Source organism: Silurus meridionalis, chromosome 4 (genome assembly GCF_014805685.1).
Source record: "Silurus meridionalis isolate SWU-2019-XX chromosome 4, ASM1480568v1, whole genome shotgun sequence".
Taxonomy (NCBI): Eukaryota; Metazoa; Chordata; class Actinopteri; order Siluriformes; family Siluridae; genus Silurus; species Silurus meridionalis.
The window spans coordinates 25,452,104-25,475,879 of record NC_060887.1 but is presented as its reverse complement, the minus strand read 5'-3'; the positions used below and the strand labels follow the sequence as shown (position 1 = coordinate 25,475,879).

Sequence of the window (23,776 nt, the reverse complement as noted above, 5' to 3'; positions counted from 1 at the left end):
GGAGTAGCAAAAAAGAAAGCTTAACCTCTGTTTAATATAATCATACTTGGAGGGAATGCCAGACCTTCAAATTACTCGGGAGTATCATAAATCAGCAAAGGGGTCTAGATTGCAGCTACATTCCAAAGTGTTCTTAACACAAGGGCGTTTACAAAACGACTCACATTTAGAGCTCAGCAAAAAATAACTGAAATGTTGAAAATAGGATATGGATTAATAAAATGAGAAAAAGTAAAGAGGGAATAAATGAAAATGTTAGAAAAACACTTAAACCATTGTCCATCATAAAATAGAGAAGTGATAAAAAAAACACCTGAAGGGAAAAAGAAGTCAAAATACTACAAGCTTCCTATACAGTGAGTCCAAATAATCACAGGCACAAAGCCAGTCAAGCTGAATAGAGTACCTTAATTGCCAGTGTTTCTCATGTGAGTCTCTACAATTTTTGTTTCTTTCTGACTCAAAATCCAATCAAAGCAAAATTGTAAAGGCAAAGAAGAAATAACTGTAAATGATCAACAGAATACTCCTTAGTGATTAAGGCAGAATATATTTTTATTTTTTTTATAAAAACCATATTAAGTCAGGAAACATAAATTAATGGTACGTCTTGCACAGCAATAATAATAATCACCAAAATTAGTTAGCAAACAGTAAAAAAAAAATTGAATATATCACAAACTGCATTCCAAACAGCATTGATTCAAATGCAGTGAGAATTATAAGAGTAATTCAGCTAACACCATTCATTCATTTATCTTCAGTAAGCATTTGATCATGGTCAATAGCAATCCTGGAAACACTGGGTATTAGAATACACCCTGTACAGGACACCAGTCATCAGAGGCCCCATGCACACACACATTAATATTTAGAGGCAAATTAGAGTAGCCAGATAAAATAGTGCCATGTTTTTAGTTATAGGAGAAAATTTAAGAACCAGAAGTGTCACCACACAATAATTCATTCAGTTTGACTTTAAGATCCTAATAAGTCTCATACTAATATTAACAGCTGCCTAAATAGTTTGAAATGTAGTTTGCATTAATTCAATCCTTTTTCTCAGAATGAACATGTCATTTGAGAACAGCATAAAAGACTTACATAAAAACTATTCAACCCTTAGGATTGGAACTAAAACACCCCTTAGGACAACACATCCATTTAGTTTCAAACACACGCACACACGCGCACACAGAGCTCAGAGATTCATTCTGTATGCACTGTTCATAAATCAGGACTGAGACGGAACGTGCTTTTGTTGCAAGGGGTGGTTATAAGAGCACTTTCATTGAAAAACATACTTTGTTTGAGATAAATACTCCATGCTACATCCTGGAGCATAGCGAGAGATTTAGTAATTCAGTAAAATGATAAAGCATTGCCTCAGTGAACATATGACAAATGGAAGTATTATCATTTGATACTTGTACACATTTAAGAGACAGAACAAAATAAAAGGAAACTGCATTATGCAGCGGTGTAAACGCAGGCAAGTAATGTAGAAATGTATTCACAGTAACAACATCCATCTGGAAATGGTCCAAGTTGTGGAAATTCAGTCTTTTATCAAAACAATTCTTCACCTCCCCAATTAGAAAGGGCAAAGCACTGTGAAAGAGATAAAGTTATTGGTCAATCACTGAGCTGACTGTTTATGACACCAAATTCTGTCTGAAACACAAAAAACTTTTTTTTTTTCAGGTAGCAGGCAGAATAAAATATTGTGCTGAAAAATCCATCCTGAAATACTTTCATGTTAATCGACACAATTAACATTATCTACTGTGGCATCCAAAATTTATATAAAAAGAAATTTCTTACCCACAATGTTACCCACAATGCATTTTAAATCTCTGCTAATAATTGAGGTAACAATAGTCTTTATCTTTACACAAAGTAAGTAATACAATAATGTACTTCTGTGCTTTAGTTTGTTCAGTTCTCTCAGAGCCTCATCTGAAAACTCTGCTCAGACAGCTCGATTTCCATAGCATGCATGCTAATCCTGCGGTCAACACCATCATGCTTGTCATCTTTTAGCTTAGTAACTATCTGAGCCATGTTTCTGCTGTGTCATACGCCTGCACTGCATTATGGATCATTGAGTCCAGTGTATGTTGTCATACACAATCTACATTGGATGTTCTTTATGTATGAGGTTAAATATTGCTATAAATTAGTCGGTGAAGAAAAATTATATTGCTGTTTTGAAGTAGCTAACAATGAATCCTCACATTTAAGCGACTGTAACTGAGCTGTGACATCAGCATGGCAAACAACTATACCTGGTACTATAAAGCACTAGCCAGGATTAGTCATCAAGCACATCAGAAACGTTTTGATATAAACATAGTTCATGTTTTTTTAATCCAAGTGGACATTAACAATACCTTCAATAATTTTTAGTTATGTTCCACTAAATAAAGGTATTCTTTGACTGTACCAGCTAAGGGACAATTGGACCTGAATTTTAAATTCCACCTGAAGATCAGTGGCACTTTTTACAGTAATGGACAGATGACAGGGAGAGGAGTATGAACAAGTGGAGGACAGAGAGGTGTTACAAGTGCTAATATGTGCTGATTGGGAAAAGGACAAGGAAAGGCCATTACAGTAAAAAAAAAGTAATTAAGAAGGTTAAGGAAAACCTCAATAGCTGGGTATGTTCGGGTTAAAGGTGAGAGATGAGAGATGAGAGGTGAGAAAGTAGCTGCGGTCTTGGGTTTTAAGAGAAACCAGCACCACAACAGAACAAGCTGCCGTATGTGTAATAATGTGATTTGCCAGCAGAGGGCAATGTGTTTAGGGAATACTTTATAATAATTTACAAACCTCAGGCCACTGCTCACACATGAGATAGTAATGACAGACCAGAAAGAGATGAAAGAGCTTGGCTCAGTTATACAGCAACTATGAAATGTTTTATATTACATTTATTATATCATTATATTCAAATATAAAGGAAGGCATTACCTTTAAGAATATATTCTGTTAAAAGGCTGGGCACTTTGTCACTGTCGTCCCTCATGGCTTGAAGAACTGTTGAGAAAAGTGATGAGGTAGAAATGCTTTACAATTTTTTTTGTTTTCATATTAATATCATCATTAACCTTTACGGTGGTCCAGATGTGGAGCTGAGCACAAAAACACTGCAACAAAGACAGTTAACATATCCTCTGCAGAATGAAATTGAATTATGTATAAAATGATAACTGCATTTAATGTTTTGTCCACTCATTGAGTGCTAGAGACATTAGCTCAAAAAAAAGAAAAAAGGCGTTATCGAAGACTTTTATAGATTTTTTGGGATTTGTTAGGTTTTTTAGAAAACCTGATGACTAGGCATATTTAAATCAGATGCTGAAAACAAAATGCTAGAGACACATGCACAGAGAAGTATTTTGCTGTGTTCATTCTCTCCACAGCAAAATACACAACAGTGGATGTCGAAAATCAAAAGTTGTCTCATAAAAAAAAAAATAATAATAATAAATTCAATACAAACATAACCACTTGTCTTCTTTTATAGGTATAAATAAATGGTTAAGCACTTAAATGTCACCATACGCACTTTTTGTGAGAACCTGAAGATCTTCAACTGATGGAGGCACATCTTTCTTCTCATAAGGAATGACTGTAGTGAGGTACTATAAAAAGAAATTAAAACACTGGTGAGAAGATAAATAATAGCAGCGGTTTTGGTGTTCCTAGAGATGGACACGTTGCATGATTAAATGTCAACTATGCAAGTTTAAGCTGATGTTCAACACAGTAAAGGACAGAGTGGAAAAGAAGTATAAGGCCACAGGCACCTGTTTCTCCCCTCCCATATTCCCGAAAGTTTGCCGAAAGCCATTATGGAAAGCAGCAGAGATACTCTCCATGCTGAAGCGCTGAAACACCAGAACAGGTACAGAAATGCAGAGAAAGTAAAAAGAAAAGAGATGCAGAAATCTATCCAGCTATGCGGAATAATAATAGTAGCCATGTTTGAATGCAGGATAATTATCAGTTAAGGATGTAAATTCCTGTACATTTCTAAAATGTTATATACAAAAACGAGTATACAAGTTTTTGTATAGAGTCTGTTCATATATACGTTGCATCACAACACATGATAGCCAATGTGACAAGATAAAAAAAAAGGTTCTGTGAAACAAACAGGTTCAGGTTACACATTTTAAAAGATTTAAAAGCAGCTGCATGGTCAGATTAGATTTCGCTTCTCACTTTTTGCTTAATAACGATAGCTGAAGTACATTTCAAAATAAAATACATTAAGCATCCTAAAGTGCTGAGGTAAATGTCAAATACATTTGGGTAATTTTTACTGGAATTCAACAAACTAGTATGTGTACTTAGGTGTTCTTTTATACAGTATGTGACATTTAATGCTCTTTCTTTCTTTTCAGGCTTCTGTTAAACAGGTGGTTTTGAATCTAAATTAAAATAAATGTATCTGGACGTACATAGTTGTACATGTACATAAGCAGAGCCATGGAAAAAAATGAAAGCAGAGCTGTAACAGGTAAACTGTGCAGCCACTCAACTATATTTAGTACAATTTTAGGTTCAGAAGTTATGGTTGATATTTAAGAATAATAATAGCCTTTTTTTTTTATCAAACTACTGATGAATTTGATTCAAATTATAGTTGTTAAGGTCTTAAAAGATTTATCAAGTGGAAAACTGAACCATTTTCCAGTCTCATCTACCAGTAGTTATGCAGGTTTCATTAGTTTTCAAATTCAAATAGAATGTTAAATTCAACTCAAGCCAGATTAAATTAAAAATGTATTTATAAATGTATGAGTCAAGTTGATGTTCTAAAAAAATTAACTAATCCTTATTTCATACCAATAACACAGTTAAACAAAATTAATGAAACTGTGTATATTGCATAAAAAACAATCGTCCATCTGGCCAATTTTCTATATTCTATATACTATTTTATATTTCTTTTAAATATTTTGCTTAAAAAAGGATTTTTAAGCTAAAATACTGAATACCACTCATCAATGTTAGTATACAGATGAATCAATGATCTCTCTCTGCACATGCACAGTTGTAGCTGAACTCTTTCTGTCATGCATAGAAAGTCTCAGTGTTAACTCACACTTGCAGGTAATCTCTGCAGTCTGCCATTCTGCTCTCTGACTCCACTCTTCACTTTCCTCTTCTTTCTCATGAGCTCTTTGTGCTCCTTCTGGAGGTTCTGTACCTCTATCAGCACAGAGATGAAACTGTTCATCACTTCCTTCTCAAAGTCGAGCTCGTCTCTATGAGCCAGTTGCCGGATGAGCTCTTCAGAATGGCGGCGGATCGCCATCTCCAACTGCTCCAATAACTCATTCAGCTCTACAACACTGAGTTTCCTTACTCCTGCAAATATACTAATATATAAATAAACTAATAAAATTATATATATATATATATATATATATATATATATATATATATATATATATATATATATATATATATATATACATAAGTCCCAGGAAATTAATGTGAAATTTGTGCAAACAGAAATCAAAGAAGTTGAGATCTTTATATATCAGTCAGTGAGACACTTTTTTACATCGTTGATTAAAAACATCTGCATGTTAGTCAGGTAACAACAGTAAAACATACTTAACAGACCAAAGCATTACCATTATTGATATGCTCACAGAATAAATGTCAGATAAAACCATTATTAGACCTGTGTTCTGGCACTTACTCTCCTCAAAGCTGTGACTTGTGGATCTGTGAATTAGATCTGTCTGAAGAGGGTTCTGCTCTGCTTGCATGTCCATAGAGTCCTGCATCATCTCCTCTATCTCCTCAATCACCTGCAAATCATAGAGTGGCCTCATGAATATGCATAAATCTGCAGCAAATCCGGTGTGATGGTTCAACAGTATAATAGAATTACATGATATAATTATGATAATAAACATTACATAAATAATCTAGAACTGTTCAAATTAATCACGAGTGACTTATGACAATCATGTGATTGATTTTGATTACATTTTTTAATTGATTGACAGCCCTAAAATAATCATACTATTATCACTGTGTAATATCTATATAACTACATAATGATGTCAGGAGGGGGAAAAAAATTAAAATGGCATTTAAAATTTAATTCAATTCTATTTTCTTTATTTGGGGACGAAATCTTAATAAGAAAGACCAACCATCTTCTAGGTGACACCAGATAAAAGGATTACAAATCATTACTGCTCTATACTACATCATTGCAAACTAGGGCAATAAAAATGCCTTAAATGTTGTCTTAATTTCAAATCATAAGAAAGACGCTAATGCAATCCTGAAACTTCTTGAGAAGCTAGAAACAGGTAAATTCGCTTATATTGTTGTATGCAAAGGTAAGATCATGATCATAATTTTGGCTGAAAAATCCAGAGTCTGTGGTCACAAAATGTTACAGCTCATATGTTAGAAACTAATCAACATTGAATGAATCAACATAATGCCTAAACATTTTAAGAAATCAAATACAAACGCTATCCCATAATGAGTTTCTTTATCTATGAGCGAAATTCTAATATCTATGAGCGTAATTCTTGCTAACTGGAGTGTCTAATGCATAATGTGAAATAGAACAGAAATCAAGTGTTTGAATGGATGATTAGTAAAAGCACATCACAAATAGTAGCAGCACCTGCTCAGCGGTGAGAAAAGGCTCATCATTAATGCAGGGCACAATGATGGAATGCATATCCATCTGTTCCCTCAGCTCTTCATCATCAGACTCCTCCAGATTCACATCATCCTCACTCTGAAACAACAAGAGAAGTTTTACAAACACTTTAGGCTTTGAGTAGGGGAGCTGAGCGAGAAATGAGCGTTCTACTTACTGGCTTGTCCTCAACGTTCAGCACGGGGAGGTGAAGTGAGCGAGTACGAGACTGACTCCAGTCTACTGGCATGACCTGTCCATAGTTATCAATCAAAGCATTCCAGATTCTACAACAGAAGGAGGATATCCACTATAGTGTTGGTTTCAATACTAGGAAAAAACTACAGATCTTTAAATGATTTAAGAATCCACATTTTGTGTCCATATTGTATATATATATATATATATATATATATATATATATATATATATATATATATATATATATATATATATATATATATATATATATATATATATATATATATATATATATATATATATATATATATATACATAAGTCCCAGGAAATTAATGTGAAATTTGTGCAAACAGAAATCAAAGAAGTTGAGATCTTTATATATCAGTCAGTGAGACACTTTTTTACATCGTTGATTAAAAACATCTGCATGTTAGTCAGGTAACAACAGTAAAACATACTTAACAGACCAAAGCATTACCATTATTGATATGCTCACAGAATAAATGTCAGATAAAACCATTATTAGACCTGTGTTCTGGCACTTACTCTCCTCAAAGCTGTGACTTGTGGATCTGTGAATTAGATCTGTCTGAAGAGGGTTCTGCTCTGCTTGCATGTCCATAGAGTCCTGCATCATCTCCTCTATCTCCTCAATCACCTGCAAATCATAGAGTGGCCTCATGAATATGCATAAATCTGCAGCAAATCCGGTGTGATGGTTCAACAGTATAATAGAATTACATGATATAATTATGATAATAAACATTACATAAATAATCTAGAACTGTTCAAATTAATCACGAGTGACTTATGACAATCATGTGATTGATTTTGATTACATTTTTTAATTGATTGACAGCCCTAAAATAATCATACTATTATCACTGTGTAATATCTATATAACTACATAATGATGTCAGGAGGGGGAAAAAAATTAAAATGGCATTTAAAATTTAATTCAATTCTATTTTCTTTATTTGGGGACGAAATCTTAATAAGAAAGACCAACCATCTTCTAGGTGACACCAGATAAAAGGATTACAAATCATTACTGCTCTATACTACATCATTGCAAACTAGGGCAATAAAAATGCCTTAAATGTTGTCTTAATTTCAAATCATAAGAAAGACGCTAATGCAATCCTGAAACTTCTTGAGAAGCTAGAAACAGGTAAATTCGCTTATATTGTTGTATGCAAAGGTAAGATCATGATCATAATTTTGGCTGAAAAATCCAGAGTCTGTGGTCACAAAATGTTACAGCTCATATGTTAGAAACTAATCAACATTGAATGAATCAACATAATGCCTAAACATTTTAAGAAATCAAATACAAACGCTATCCCATAATGAGTTTCTTTATCTATGAGCGAAATTCTAATATCTATGAGCGTAATTCTTGCTAACTGGAGTGTCTAATGCATAATGTGAAATAGAACAGAAATCAAGTGTTTGAATGGATGATTAGTAAAAGCACATCACAAATAGTAGCAGCACCTGCTCAGCGGTGAGAAAAGGCTCATCATTAATGCAGGGCACAATGATGGAATGCATATCCATCTGTTCCCTCAGCTCTTCATCATCAGACTCCTCCAGATTCACATCATCCTCACTCTGAAACAACAAGAGAAGTTTTACAAACACTTTAGGCTTTGAGTAGGGGAGCTGAGCGAGAAATGAGCGTTCTACTTACTGGCTTGTCCTCAACGTTCAGCACGGGGAGGTGAAGTGAGCGAGTACGAGACTGACTCCAGTCTACTGGCATGACCTGTCCATAGTTATCAATCAAAGCATTCCAGATTCTACAACAGAAGGAGGATATCCACTATAGTGTTGGTTTCAATACTAGGAAAAAAACTACAGATCTTTAAATGATTTAAGAATCCACATTTTGTGTCCATATTGTATATATATATATATATATATATATATATATATATATATATATATATATATATATAAATAATGCAGGGCACATATATATATATATATATATATATATATATATATATATATATATGTGTGTACACGAATATAAATATGCATAATAATTCTTTTTTTTTTTAGCAACCACTTTAACTCACTATGGAAGTCACGTGACCATCTTTACACTGAACTAGAGTAGCTCCTGGTGCAAATACTCGCGTGCTGGAACATTTTTTTAGATTACACAAGGCTTTAAGTATATTTCTGATTGAAATAAATGAATGAATAAATAAAGGTAACATAAGGCAGGTTGTTCGGTTCTTTTTCTGGTCTTATATTGGGTCACATGGTTTCTCGGGCACAATAAGCCTCACTCCTTCACTTACTCATCGTTTTTCAAAACAGTGTCCTCTCTCAGAGGACTGACGTCATCTGTGAGTTCGGGTTCAGCGTCGAAATGTCCAAAGAACGCGTTCAACTTCTCGTCGAAGTCAGCGGCCAGGTCCTGCACGCATCCGAAACCCAGTCTGTCTCCGCTGTTTTCATCGAGATCAGAAACGTGCAGGAGCTCCGTTACCGCGTCCACCTTCAGCTGGAGAACCTCCGGCTGCTGCTCCTCTTGCAGCTCAGGCTTTAGTACCATCTGCTGCTGCTGCTGCTGTTGTTGTTGCGCTCCAGGCGCCGCCATCATCCCTGCAGAGCAGCACTATTCATCGTCCTATTCATCCAGCACAGGAATTCACACACACACAATCACACAGCATCCTGTGACCCAACCTCCCCAACACGCACGCTCACACACACATATCTATTACCCTGCAATTGTCAGGATAATGGATATTAATTTTGCACGCCACAGCATTAAGTTTGCAAGCAATAATTTTGTTGTTTAAAAATAAATTAATTAATTAATAAAAATATATATAAAATTAATAAACACTTTTTTTTTATTTCTAGTGCTTATCGGTTCACAATACAACGTCCCTGCAGTAGCCACTTATCACCGCTAGGTGCGTGGTTCCTCGTTTAAACTCCGCTTGTGAATATATAACGCGCTAATCAAATGACACCAAATAATAGAAATGTATTTATTTATTTATTTTTGCTAATAAATATTAATGGATGGCTGTTTTTTGTGTTCTGTCTGCAGTGGGTATTATATTGCTGTTATAATTTGGTGGTCTGTTAATTCCATCACAATGGGGTGAAAAACAAATACCGAAATTTATATATTAAACAACCGCAAATAGCTAAGCAAGTATAGGGCTAAACAAGCATTATATGAATAGATATATGGAGAAATTATAAGGAGGAGCTGATTATTTTCTTTTCGAGGTGGTTACAAAACTAGAAGTTATGTATGATATATATATATATATATATATATATATATATATATATATATATATATATATATATATATATGAATGGCGGGGGGCTTCTTTTGTTAAATAAAATGTCTGCCTGCATTTCGAACAGAGCAGTTATTGATTATAGTCACTAGGTGGCAGTAGTGCAGTGAAAGCACGAAGAAGAAGGCTGAAAGGAAGGAGAACTCTTACCCGGAAGTAGGCGCGGGGTTGGGAAGTTGAAAATGGAAGCCGCTGTGTTTATTCTGTCGCTTGTCGACTGCTGCGCGTTGATTTTCTTGTCTGTGTACTTCGTATCCTTTTCAGCGCACTTTACCGCAGGGTTGATTCATCGCTGATTGTAAATTGATTGCAAGTTTAGCTGTTGCTTAGCTGTTTTGTAGTCGCCTGCACAGCGCTGAGGCGCTTCACACACGCAGCGGCGTTGAAAGAGAGATTTTGGAAAGCGTTATATCTCCAGGTCTTTTAGTATGAATCATGTTCCTGTTAATCTGTATTCAGCTATGTTGCTTCCTATTCTATCCCTAGAGTACAGTGATATTTATATTTGTATGGCAGATTGTATTTATGTCTTTTGGTGCTGTGTGAATGAACTGATTCTGAGACTTGGCGGGGTTTTGAATGACCAGAGTCCTAATAAAATTGACTGTCTTTTATTCCATCCATGTAACGATAAGTGTTAAGTGACCTCAACTTTATATGCAGATAATCACTCTGTCTGATCTTGAATGTGACTACATTAATGCCAGAGCTTGCTGTTCAAAGCTGAACAAAGTAGGTATTCAGGAGGTTTTCCATTACACACAGGAGAGTGAATGCATTGTCCCACCCTTAGATGCTTGAATTCAACAATACACCGTGCATTATTCACCTTTCAGTCAGTGTTGCTTTGTGCTGGCTTACATGTTGGCTCTGCACAAGTTTATATGCTTCCTCAACCTGATCCAAAGCATTAGATGAAAGGTTTTGCTCAGGTTTAGTCTTCAGCTGTGATGTTTAGAGTCACTGACACTGGGAGGAGGAAAGTGCACTTGTATTTCAATATTCACATTTTTGAAGGATCCTTTTTTATGTACATTACTGATCTGTATCCCTATTTATTACCCACACTGTCTATACTGTCTCATATTGTCTGTATAGTCTGTTTTTGTCTTGTCTGTTTTGTCATGTATAGGTTTTATTTATGTTTGTAATTTCGAGAGTCACTTCGAGAGTGTGTCAACACACTTGGCCAATAAACCTGAATCTGATTAACGTGTAGTTTCGATCCTGTGGTACTTTTTCAACAGCTGAAGCAAAAAACAACCAGCTGCCTGTGTTAATGTGTACTTTATATACTGATACCTAATAACATGACTAATCTTTTTTTTCTCTTTTCCCCTCTCTGTAGTGGGTCATCCCAGAACTAATCGGCCAAGCTCTGGCCACACTGCTAATGCTAGTCTCCATGCACTGGTTTATCTTTCTCCTCAACATACCTGTGGCATCGTGGAACGTTTACAGGTGAGCTGTCTGACCGACAGAAGAGTGCGTTTTGGAAACATCGCAAACGGAATACTTGCACACAAAAATAAACCGTACATGTGGTGTTCTTGTTTAAGATATTTGAAGGTTCCTATGGGTAACATGGGAGTGTTCGACCCCACGGAGATCCACAACAGAGGACAGTTAAAGACCCATATGAAGGAGGCCATGATCAAATTAGGTTTCCACCTACTCTGCTTTTTCATCTACTTATACAGGTAAAAAAAATTAATAATAATTGTCTATAAAATCTTGCACGTTTATTGGGAAGTGAAAGGAAACATGTCTTTACATACACAAAACATTCATTAAAGTATTGTTTTCTATTTTCGGTTTGATGAAGTGGATGTGATTGTCAGGTGTCCAAATATTTGTCTATAAGTATTTCTCGAATGTTGTGCATCTTTTGTGGGTGGTCAAATAAAACAATCTCGCTAGCCCACCAGGCAAGAGAGCACTGTAGTGTGCTGCCTAGTCCCAATTGACTGAATTAAAAAGGTAACAAACATAATGGGGATCTAATTTGCTAATCAGGTTCATTAGTACAGATCAATAGATTTTCTCACGTAGTGTAACATATAATGTAGCAATGAGGTGCTTTGTGGGTTTTTTTATGGCTTGTTCATGTCTGGTGTCATTTTCTGCCAACTCATTTAACTTTGCGGTGACTGTGCGCCCTAAGCAACAAGTTTATATGATGGCTTAGTGTTCACTTTTCCTTTATTCAGTTGTAACATTGTTTCCATGCAACCTGCAGACACCTGTTTCTGAACAGTATGTAAGGCATTTTAATTCATTCTTAGTTAAATTCTAGTTTAATCCAACACCTATTGTGATTTCTGACAGCGCAGCCCAGAGCAAGACGGGAAATAACACAGGTTAATGATTGTAGACTTTAAAGGTCTTTGACATGTCACATTCATAACCTGTTTGTCTGAACAAGAATAAGAGACAGATACTTCATTTCATTTCTTTCTTTCTTCCTTCCTTTATTTACTCCAATAGAAAATGTACATTTTGTTTTGTTGTTATCTCTGTGCTTCATTATACCATATACACAATTTCAAAGTTGTGTGGTATTTTTAATTATATATATATATATATATATATATATATATATATATATATATAAAAATATAATTATAATTACACACACAGTGGGGCAAAAAAGTATTTAGTCAGCACCAATTGTTTTTCTGGATTTTTTTTTCTTTCTCATTTCGTCTCATAGTTGAAGTGTACCTATGATGAACATTACAGGCCTCACTCATATTTTTAAGTGGGAGAACGTGCCCAATTGGTGGCTGACTAAATATGTTTTTGCCCCACTGGATGGATGGATGGATGGATGGATGGATGATATGAATGAAGAATAAGCCTTTGTTTCTATAAAATTAGTTCAATGCCAGCCAGTAGGCATGGTTTATTTTTCAAATGCAAAGTTAAACAGCAACTATCTGGTAACTGGATGCTGCTCTCTGTTTAGGGTTTCTGTACCAGTTACCTCTTGGTTTAACCTCTGCCCATTTTGCCCCTTCCCTGGATACAGTCATACTCACTAACACACTGACTCTGTCTCTGATTTCACTTCCAGCATGATCCTGGCACTGATCAATGATTGATGCTGCAGAGATGCAAGAACCTCAACTGCAGAACCATCAAACTATCCATTTTAAGATGTGAATATGGTCATCACTCCCAGCTAATGCCAATCCAAAAAAAAAAAAAAAAAAAAAAGACACTCCATCAGATACATCACGTAATCCATTCCATTCTAAAATATAGACTTGCGCTTGTGTATTCGCATTGAAGTAAACCTTTGTGTAGTTACATCATTTAGGCATTTGTGCAAAAAGGCTCTACAGCCGTAGCGCTGCTCACACCATGCGCTGCTTCTCAGGGCTGAATCAACATGACAATCTCACTGACTCATCCAAGCAACTGATAAGCTTACAGCTCGTCAGCACGCCATGTCTCCACATTCTCGGCTTAAGCGTGCCGTCATTGTAAACGCGTCCACCTGTCTTCCCGATGGACGTCTTTATTGTACTTTGGAATATGCGCTGTGTTTAAATTTTTATTGTCTTTCAGTTCGTTTTTACTGAGAATGATTGAGAATTGTATTAAGCACATTATTAATTAACCAACTTAGCATGTTTTGGGTTTCAGTAAGAACATGTTTTTCAGTTCAGATTTATGTAGATGTTTTGTGCTTCTTTTTTTTTTTTTTTTTTTTTACAAGTATTATTCCAATGTTTTTGGGTACCACGGTTACCTCTGTGCCTTCTGGTTTTCATTTTAACAATCAGTTCATCCATCAAGCTGCAGTTTGTTGGGTTCAAGCCATTCCCACATGTTGCTTTATAATGATTAAAGTTAGAATGAAAAACACTATGCTCAGGGGTAAGAAGCTGGGAACTGATGCAGTACTTTATTAATAGGCTTTTGGTCCCAGTATATTTTGATGATGCCAGTGGTCACAACTAGGATATAACTTTAGCTTCTCATTTCTGGTCACATTTGTTTCATGCATGCTGTTTTATCTGCTTTACATTGATTACCTTTATCCTTTTGGGATTTGCTTAACAGCAGAAATTCCCTGTGCTATTACTGTATGTCATGCAGAACATGATGCAAAACAGTTTGGTTTCTTCTTGCTGGCCAGATCTCCTGGACATTGCCCTGATCTATGTGTACGCACCAGTTCGCAAACGTCCACTCATAGGTGTTTCAATCACAGAAATTGCCCTCTTGCTCAGGAATAATCACATGCAATGTTCTTTGGGTCATATTTACAGTTAAAAGTAATTAATTACTGTATGCCTCAGTCTGGATAGTTTGTACTGAGGTGTTTTTTTTTTTTTCTTCTTCTTTAGTTTTTAGTCCATCATGTAATTTCAAAGAATTTTCTTTAATACTAATTCAGTCAGGTTAGATTCTTTGCTACATGATTATATTTTCTAAAGTAGGTTCAAGACTTCTTAAAAATAGGAACATATGCGGCAGTGGGTTTGGGGTCAGTTTGGGAGTCTTTTACCTTTCATTGCAATTCAGATGACACATACTTGCTATAATAGAGGCTTATTATAAATGACACATCCACGTTGCCAGATATACGTAGATGGGCTGGCTGTTAGTACACTAACTTTCTCACATTAACTTGATTTGTGCAATTATCCTTAAAACAAAGTCAAGACTGCTCTTCATTTGGCATGTTAGCATGTCAGTCCATCAAAGAATCATTAGTTGTAATGTCTACACAAGCCTATTCCTAACTGTAGTGTTCATCAAAAATGATTTAGGACTGATTGTAAAAAATGTATTATATGTTCCAGCACTGTAAGTCGATATTGTTAATTTCATGGATGATTGTATCTGGTACGCTTTATGATAACTGGGAAATCTGATTATGAACATAAATATTCTTTTGCCATTTTATATTGTGACACTGTCTTTTCCAAAATGCAACAGATGAAACCTGCATGGGAATAAACAAAAAACAATTTTTTTTTTCCTAATCCAAAAGTATGCACTTTAATTATAAAACCCCTCCTGCATGTGAATTGTGCTGACAGATTGTGATTGTACAGACAGTATTTTGCTCAGTGGAACGCCTTGAAACCGATAGTGACTCGTCTATTGAGTTTTTTTTAAAACCCTGAATGCTTTATTGAAAATATGCATATGTAAGACTTCTCCTACACATTACATAACGGTACAATCACTTATAACAAACACAGTTAAATGCAAAACAGATCCTTCAGAACCTGTTGCAAAGCAAACTGTTTGCCCGGCCATTGCACCCTGGGCCTTGTGGTTAACGTGCTGGCTCACAGCCATGCTTTTACAGCACAGGAAAGCAAAAACAAATCCTCTGAAAATGAAATACAATGTCACCAAAAAGAAAAAAAAAGGTCATTTGCATATGCAGAATATTAAACATAATGTTGATGATACAGTGCTTTAACATTAGACCTAAGGGGTGTTCGTGTCACTCCTCAGTGACAGGATTGGTTTGGCTGGTGAGGGGGGGGAGATAACCTGTACAGAGGAGCTGAACTGATGCAGGTGGAAACATGAGTCATTTGGAGGGAAAGATATGTTCGGTCTAAATGATATTCTTGACCAGTCATAATACATGCCGTAAAATACACACACAAAGCACATACTACAAGCAAATCATATAATAGGCAAAGTTCCTTATGCTTGATGACCAGGCTGTAACACTCTGTATAGTAGAACATCACATAGAGAAAAAAAGAAAGGTAGGCCACTTCTGAAGATATATTTTCTATTATAGTTGAGGAAATAATAAGTAAAACAAAGGGTAAATATAACAGACAAACAATGAATAAAGCCAAATAAAAAGAGAAAAATAATCAAAATAACTGAAGATTATTCAACTGTATATCTAAACAATGTTTAAAAAAATGAGAAAGAAATTAAATCAACGTAAAAATAATTGAAATAGGCCAGCTGACTGACATAAGGATGAATATTGCAGTAAGCCAAAACATTAAGGAAAGATGTTCTGAAGGTTTGATTAGGACCTTGCTTGCTTACATTACCCTTGAACTGCATTCCTCTCAACCAGTATCAACACCACTGAGCAATTTAGCATATACAAAAAGCATACTTAACCCAGCCCCATCGTACACGACACCCGATTTAATATCAACGCCCGATGAATTCACTGAAAAGCTTGACGGTGAACTTACAATAACACAATCCAAATATGACCAACAGCTAGTAGCCATTTACAAAGGGAAAGCATTCCTTCTTGCACTAATGATGGTCAATATTTACATGTGCTCATAACCTTGTGAATAAGGTCCAAGTCTTATATGGTGTCCGCAACGAGGACAGCAAGGAACAAGGAGCATGCGGAGACAAGAGAATGGCCAAGGGGGCCTAATCCTAAATCTTATTGATGAGTCAGTCCCTTTCTGACAGATTTAAAGATTCAAGTAAGGTCAGTTTATGGGACATTGCATTTCCTGTCTTACCTTGGCCCATAGCAAGCAATGCTGTGAGAGGAAATCGTATTCACCATAGACCCTCTAGCCACATCACCTCTCTCACACTTATCCATCCTATATACACGACAGAAAACAAAGTACCATAAACTTTGTGGAAAAAAGTCAGTTTTTAAGATTTTTCTCGGAAATTCAAATGGGTCTGAAATCTCACTGTTAAAATGCCTGCAAATTCAGTCAATTAAAATTATTGTCTAAACATGGACGATTATTACATTCTGCTGGTGAAAAAAACGTCTCTCAGGCACACAAACTGCACGGGTGCCTGAAAAACACAATGTCTATTTACGGGTAAAGAAATAATACACTATGTTTAGTGAACGCCTCCTAATTCTCCAAACCCATACTGCCCTAATGGGTCTCGAGGGAAATCATATGTACTAAACTGATTAAAATAATCATAATAATAATAATAATAATAATAATAATAAAAAAGAAATTATATTCGCGGAGTGAATGTTGTATTGAACAGAACATTTGACTACAACTCAATCCTGATGCCTCAAATAATACACAGCAATAAATAATAAGATTAATAAATAATAATTTGGTGTGTTTCATGAGGCTGCAGTTCCTCAGGGATCAGACTGAGGTCAATTAGCCTCATGAGCGAAGCCACGCAGGTCTGAGGGCTAAAGGCCAGCAGCTAGGTGAGTTTCATTCAAGTGGTCCGACTTTACTGCGTAAGCTCAGCCTCTCCGTTGCTATGGGGTAAACCTCCAGAAAAACATCATCAGTGTGCATTTTTAATTTTTTTTTTAACTTCATTCGTCCATAATATCTTGCAGTGTTTACTCAGATTTTCCTCTTGCTCCAGGCTCAATATCAACTGTCCATGCTACAGCATTCTATAGAGGAGGGAAAAATGTATGGCTATTTTATTAAGCTTAAAAGTGTTCACTATTTATGAGCTGCAGAATGACGACAGAATGCTCATATAGCGTCCAGATATTTACATAGACTGGTGGAGCAACTTGTTAACAGAACTCTTACCACCTTGCCTCTCTGCCTCCTGGGATTCAGTGAAGGGAGCAGGACCCCAGACACGGACAGTGCCATCATCAGACGCACTGGCCATGATTCCTGGCAGAACTGGGTTCCAGCTCACACAGTTCACGGTGCGTGTGTGGCCCGTCAGCTCTGCGATTGGCAGCTCACTGCGCTTGTGCCAGATGTACAATTTGTGGTCTAAAATGTAATAAATAAATTAATACAATTGGGCTAGTACACATCAAGACCTCACTGTTAGTGAACAGATGTTTAGCGTATTTCATTAACAGATTGCTGCAAAACCAAAATTACTCTCATAGTGCACATGCAACATTATTTAAAAAATAAAAAAAAGGAAATAACTGAAAACATATGCAACAATAACAGCTAATTGAGTTTAACCTAACAGACTTGTTTTTTTAATAACTGCTCATAGAAAACTTAATTTGTTTGTATTTAATATTTAACAGTGACTACAAGTGAACCATTTCTGTCAATAATTGCACAAAAAATATCTGTCCATAAAGGTTTAATGAGTGTGTAGCTGGAGTTTAAAGCTGGTATTAAAAGGGATTAATAATAATTTGCACATTCTATAAATTTTGCCGACACAATCATTTATGCTAATTGTCATTGGTGACTACTGACCAGATTACATAATATGCCCCAATTAATTTTTATCCAGTTTTACTTTATACATCACCTACAATTTAAAAAAAAAAAAAAAAAAAGTCTGTCAGCTAATCAGAAATCATTTTGAACATGATCAGGTTAAAGGTTATACCAACCGAACAGGTTCTTCCTGATTCAATTCATCATTCTTCAAGGCATTTTTACCTTCACTCCCACTGGCAATGAAATCCTCGTTATGGCCGCCGAAGCAGGAGTGGATCGTGTAGAAGCCTTGTGTCACACCTTGGTATTTTCTCACCAGTACCCGATCATGTAGGTCCCACAGATGAACTCCCTACACAGAGCAGCAGAGCAGCGTGAACAACAATCCTATTTACGTTCAATCCAAAAGACAAAAAAAAAAAAAGCACCGGTGACTACAATGAAAAACTAGTACCTGAGTTGCAACATTTAATAGAGCTAATCTGCCATTCTTTGACACGGTGAAAGACATAATAGGGTGATCCTCCTGCACACTGTAAAACACAAACAATAGTTGCATATGAATGGAAATTAAAGAATGCTTTTCCAGTCAGACTGGTTCCAAAGGTAAATGTCATGCCCTTACATGTTTCTGTCAGTCAGATCTTCAAAGTTGTATCCCCGGATACGCTGATGCGTGTCTGAAGCCAACACAGTTTTGCCGTCATTCAAGCACCACAGGCACTGAACGCGAACTCCTTCCCATGAATCCAGTAGATTTCCATCCAGATCCTACTCGGTCAAAAATGTACAAAACAATATGGATGCACAGTAGTCAGACAACTGACCAAATTTTGTTTCCAGTTATTGCCTTTTATCACCTATTATTACATACAGCTCCTGGGATACTTACACACTGATAAAACTGCCCTCTCTGACCCCCAGTTACAAAACGTTTTCCATCTGGGTTCCAGGCTACACTTGTCAGGCTGTCTTCATGGGACTGACTCATTTTTGTCCTCAATTCACCAGTCTGAAACACAATAATACAGATTTGATATGAGCAGTCATTTATTGATCATGTTCAATAATTGCTTCAGTCTGGAAAGGGTTGCATTGATTCCAAAGACTATCACAGGTATACCGGAAAGATAGATACACCATATATTAGAGATGAGCAAGGTTTAAAAAAAAAAAGGCTGTTTAGTTGTAGCTGTTTAGAGCAAAGCTGCACCTGAACGTTCCAAAGCCACAGCTCTGAGCAGTCATCTGGGCCACAAGCTATCAGGTACGCATCATCTGGGCTCCAGGCCAGGTAAGACACTCCATAGGCATGGCCTTCCAGAGTCCTCAGTTGCTTAAGTAGGTGCGTCTCCTGAATATTCATGACAGAAAACCAGATAGTTTACCTTCCCTTTCTTTCCTCTCCATAAACTCTACATTTTCTTCAATCGTGTTGAACGTTAAATATATTCATTTGTTTAAAGATGCAATTTAATGTTTTTATGTATTTTTGACAAGTAGCACACACCGGGTCAACCTGCCAAATAATAACTGTCGTGTCTTTGGAACCTGAGGCCAGTTTGGTGCCATCGTTTGAGAATTTACAGAACCAGACCTCATTGCAGTGCTCTGTCAGGATCTGCTGAGTGTAGCAGGGAAATTGTTTCCTGGCAATAAAGAGAATACATTTCAAGGGGGCCATCTGTAGAGCATCCATAGCTGAAATAAATGTGAGTTGGCATGGGCAACAAAATGTTAACAAAAATAGAATCAACAACAGGCTGTAACAGAGAAATCACAAATCAAGACAAAGGTTAATGGGGCAAAAACAAGATACAGATTAAAAACTGTATTAAAGCTGGAGAAAGATTGATTTAAAGCTCCAGTTTACTGAGAGAGAGAGAGAGAGAGAGAGAGAGAGAGAGAGAGCACTTACCTGCTGCACACATGGTCCACCAGCAGAGACACCGAGTCCAGGTTGCTGTCCAGTTTGGTGTTGTGATAAAGGCAGCGATCTCTCTGCAACTCCACAGCCTGACGTAACAGAGTCTGTAGCCTGCGAGGAGGCAGCATCACTGAAGGGGGCAGATATGCTGTAGAAATAAGAGAGGGATACAGAAAGAGATCGAGCAGAAATGGCAGGTCGCCAAATAAGAGAAAGTAAGGAGACGTAGCTGACTGCAGACCGTAGGCAAGGTTAAGGTCAACTCCTTTTCAATCTCAGCCACTTTAGGAGACTTTCTGAATTCAGTTTATTGACTAAAATTCTATACAACAGTTCATAAACTTCTATACAATACGAGTTATTAAAATAATTATGTATTTAAAAACGTCTTCTGAATTCATTTTGTCTCCTAAAATGGCTGAATTAAAATGATACTGACCCAAACCATGAATGTGAAAGTCAAAAGGAAATTACAATGCACTGACAGAGAGATGAGGTCAAATAAAAAAAAGGAGGGGGGAGGAAGGAATATATCTGTTTAACCATGATGAGGTATGCATAATACAAAATACTATTCAAACTGAAAATGGGAATTAATTATAAAAGGGAGTGCATGTGTGTGTGTGTGTGTGTGTGTGTGTGTGCGTGCGTGTGCGTGTGCGCGTGTGTGTGTGTGCGCACACATGCACTGCACTCACTCTGGAGTTTGTCAAGCAGCTTGGAGCGAGATGATGTTCCTTTTCCCTCCCACTCAGCCTTGGCTCGGAGATCATCAGAATGGCTGCACATCAGGTAACTAAGCATCCAACAAATGTCCCTTACATCACATTTCCTCTCTTCTTATTTTAGTAAAACACATAACATGATCTGAAGTATGACAAACTGAAAGTTTCAAATAATCATTTCTAGATGAAACTGCTAAAGCCAGTAAATATGAAATCAAAGCTTTTATCATTAACTTTCCACTTGTGCACACTAATTAATCATCTACTGCATAATGGAAACTCCGATCATATAAAAATTGTATTTTAAGACATTGGAGAAGCCTTAACATTTCTATTTACCCGCTAAGAATATGGATGCGCTCCGTGTTGTACTTCAGAGGCGTCAATTCTGCTCTGAGGACATGCAGCGCCTCCAACACTTTCCCATCCTCTAAATACTCCAAATACTTCTGCTGTAAGAGCAGGAACTTCATCCGCTAAACAGAGATAGAAAAAAGTGATGCATCAAACAGGTAAGAGTGTTGTATATAATCGATATTTATAATTATAAAATTAATAAAAAAAAAACTTTATACGAGACGGTAAAAGCATGTGTAGGGAAATTGCTCTCTCACCACAATAGCATTTGGTGAATGCATCAAAGCTTTCAGCTCATTGAGATCACTTTCAGCCTATCATGGAAAAAAAAAAAAAAAAGAGAGAGAGAGCGATATAAAGGGCAATTAATTAAAAATAGAAGCAGATGATTAAACCGAGTCGCTGGCTAAACTAAAGGAGAATAACCATCAATCATATTCACTCTTTAAGGAACCGAGATGCTTTTGTGTCTCTGTAGCACAAAACTAAAAGCTTAAAGCACAGGATACAACTGCTGCCTGAACAAGCAGTCGACATAATTATGGGTTTATTACCTTGTCCCACTCTCCCTCCATTACATGGTTGCGAAACTTAGTAGCAGCTGGATGCTCAAGTCTACAGCCTGATTCCTGCATGAGCAAGTCCACTGTCTGACTAAAAAAAAAAACCAGGGATAATGACATTTATTAATTTACTTATCCAGTTTAACTGACACAAAGTGATTATAATAGATCAATTATAGAAATGATGTAAAAACACAAATAGGGCTTATAGTCACATTGCTGCTAAAAAAAAAAAAAAAAAAAAAAATAAAACACCTGATGAAGGATGAAGCCACATACAGTTTGTCATAGAACCAAGCAGCCATTGATGTATTTAATAATCTATAATCTAATACATCCAAAACGACTACAGCAAACTATGGCTGGATCAGATATACACACTTCTAGGATGTGAAATAGAAAATAAACAATCCCAAAATCAGATTTTTTTTTTTTAGCTAGATCAGATGAAATAGCAGGCTCGTGTCTATAAACCTTAATGTGCTTGAAAAACAGGTGTGCAGTGTGTCAAATTGTGTATGTAGTCTTTCTGCATTCTGCAAAATGGAGCCCCCTGCGTCCTCTTCAGCAGGTTTGTTTATCTTGCTCGCATTTCCATTTCCCCCTTTGAAGACTTCACAAACATCAGCAGAAACAAAGCAACCCTTAGAACATTTTTTGTGTCTTGCTTTCTCGACGCAACCCAATCTAGGTTCAATAATCCTGAATAAAAATAAATCTCCATATACTTACTTCAGCCCTAACCCGTGGAGATGTTGTCCTATTAAACGAATCACATCCTCATCAGACTGAGACAGTCGTTTCTTCTTTTTCATTGAGCCTGTCTCCGAGCCCAAGGTCGTGGCGGTGGAGGTGGCAGCGTTGCCCGGTGTCGGGACTCCGTTGTTTGCGGTGACAACAGTGCCGTTGTTTGTGGAGGACAGCAGACCGTTTGAATGCGTCCCTCCAGCAGCTGACGCTTCGCCGTTCTGAGCGCTATTTAGGCAGGACAGCTCGGAATTTTGTCCCTGTCCTGCCCCGTTGGCCTGCATGTTATAAACGCTGGTGTCAGTGCCCTTGTGCAGGTTGAGGCAGAGAGCAGGAATAGCGCAGGTGCTCGGGAGAGCAGCAAAGCCCAAAACAGCCGCAGAGAGGCCCGCGCTCCCGGCAGAAGCCTCGGTCTCTCCTGCGACCTCCGCCGCCGACACTCGGGCTTTCTTCCGCGGTGGCGAAGCTCCGCCCGGTTCCGAGTCGCTGGAAGAGCAAGCGGAGGCCAGAGTTACTTCACTGGGAACGTCGGTGCCGGGACGCCCGCAGGGACTTTTTCTCTCGCTGTCAAGACGTCAAAGTAGAAGTGACTGCAGTAATTCGTACTTTATTTCGCCCGAGAGCGCGATCGCTGATGTTGTTATTGTTTGTCAGAACAGCTGCAAGTCCGTTATGGACGTCTCTGCGTGATGACGTCACCGGGAAGCCCTGAACAACCTTGAGTGTTGTGCTACCTTCAAGAGCGTGTGTGCTCTCTAATTCACCAAAACAGTGCGGATTATTCGATCAGTGAAGAAAGAAAAAAGCTTAGTTTTAAGTTTTTTTTTTAATGTTCCCTTATATACTCTATCGATGAGTTCATTAAGCGCCAATAAAGGATGGACACTGTCTTGCTATAAATTATTAACGTAGGAGACTTGAATGTAGCATCACTTTGAGTAATCAATATGATGGAACACGTTCACATAAAAAATTACTTGGTTAAACCTCTTAAAAAAATAGCCAGTTTAGTGATTCATAGTTTTCTTGTGGAAAAAGATCATAGATTAATAAAGCTGATGTTTTGTTATGTAGTGCCTTCATTGTGAACAAATGAGAGA

At 36.9% G+C, this 23,776-nt stretch overlaps 4 protein-coding genes across 8 annotated transcripts; 1 reads left to right on the top strand and 3 right to left on the bottom strand.

Annotated features, from left to right (window-relative positions):
- Positions 1-534: 534 nt before the first annotated feature.
- LOC124385056 (fasciculation and elongation protein zeta-2-like) lies at positions 535-9,883 on the bottom strand. 3 transcript variants are annotated; one of them, XM_046848145.1, is made up of 10 exons: positions 9,209-9,883; positions 8,590-8,698; positions 8,394-8,510; positions 7,443-7,554; positions 5,120-5,385; positions 3,816-3,896; positions 3,575-3,650; positions 2,977-3,042; positions 2,836-2,844; positions 535-1,611 (listed from the first exon to the last, which is right to left on the bottom strand). In XM_046848145.1, exons 1-9 carry the CDS (start codon positions 9,511-9,513, stop codon positions 2,837-2,839), a joined length of 1,140 nt encoding a protein of 379 aa, XP_046704101.1. In that variant the 5' UTR covers positions 9,514-9,883; the 3' UTR covers positions 535-1,611; position 2,836. The 3 variants fall into 3 exon arrangements, with proteins under 3 accessions (XP_046704101.1, XP_046704100.1, XP_046704102.1); XM_046848144.1 differs by lacking the exon at positions 2,836-2,844; XM_046848146.1 differs by lacking the exons at positions 2,836-2,844; positions 3,816-3,896 and having other exon boundaries at positions 9,209-9,879.
- LOC124385058 (fasciculation and elongation protein zeta-2-like) lies at positions 5,501-6,975 on the bottom strand. Its single transcript, XM_046848149.1, has 3 exons — positions 6,873-6,975; positions 6,677-6,793; positions 5,501-5,837 (listed from the first exon to the last, which is right to left on the bottom strand). The coding sequence occupies exons 1-3, from the start codon at positions 6,942-6,944 to the stop codon at positions 5,610-5,612; spliced, it is 417 nt and encodes a 138-aa protein (XP_046704105.1). The 5' UTR covers positions 6,945-6,975; the 3' UTR covers positions 5,501-5,609.
- A 460-nt stretch (positions 9,884-10,343) lies between the features above and the next one.
- Positions 10,344-15,154, top strand: cnih4 (cornichon family AMPA receptor auxiliary protein 4). Its single transcript, XM_046848147.1, has 5 exons — positions 10,344-10,485; positions 10,898-10,966; positions 11,583-11,695; positions 11,794-11,934; positions 13,311-15,154. The coding sequence occupies exons 1-5, from the start codon at positions 10,417-10,419 to the stop codon at positions 13,336-13,338; spliced, it is 420 nt and encodes a 139-aa protein (XP_046704103.1). The 5' UTR covers positions 10,344-10,416; the 3' UTR covers positions 13,339-15,154.
- Positions 15,155-15,355: 201 nt separating this feature from the next.
- Positions 15,356-23,440, bottom strand: wdr26a (WD repeat domain 26a). Of its 3 annotated transcripts, none has more exons than XM_046848141.1 (15): positions 22,662-23,440; positions 21,921-22,020; positions 21,624-21,680; positions 21,349-21,485; positions 20,983-21,080; positions 20,759-20,764; positions 20,276-20,432; positions 19,868-20,006; positions 19,571-19,711; positions 19,250-19,369; positions 18,983-19,128; positions 18,812-18,890; positions 18,580-18,709; positions 17,746-17,940; positions 15,356-17,600 (listed from the first exon to the last, which is right to left on the bottom strand). In XM_046848141.1, the coding sequence occupies exons 1-15, from the start codon at positions 22,958-22,960 to the stop codon at positions 17,578-17,580; spliced, it is 1,827 nt and encodes a 608-aa protein (XP_046704097.1). In that variant the 5' UTR covers positions 22,961-23,440; the 3' UTR covers positions 15,356-17,577. The 3 variants fall into 3 exon arrangements, with proteins under 3 accessions (XP_046704097.1, XP_046704098.1, XP_046704099.1); XM_046848142.1 differs by having other exon boundaries at positions 17,749-17,940; positions 22,662-23,437; XM_046848143.1 differs by lacking the exon at positions 20,759-20,764 and having other exon boundaries at positions 22,662-23,434.
- Between the last annotated feature and the right edge of the window lie 336 nt (positions 23,441-23,776).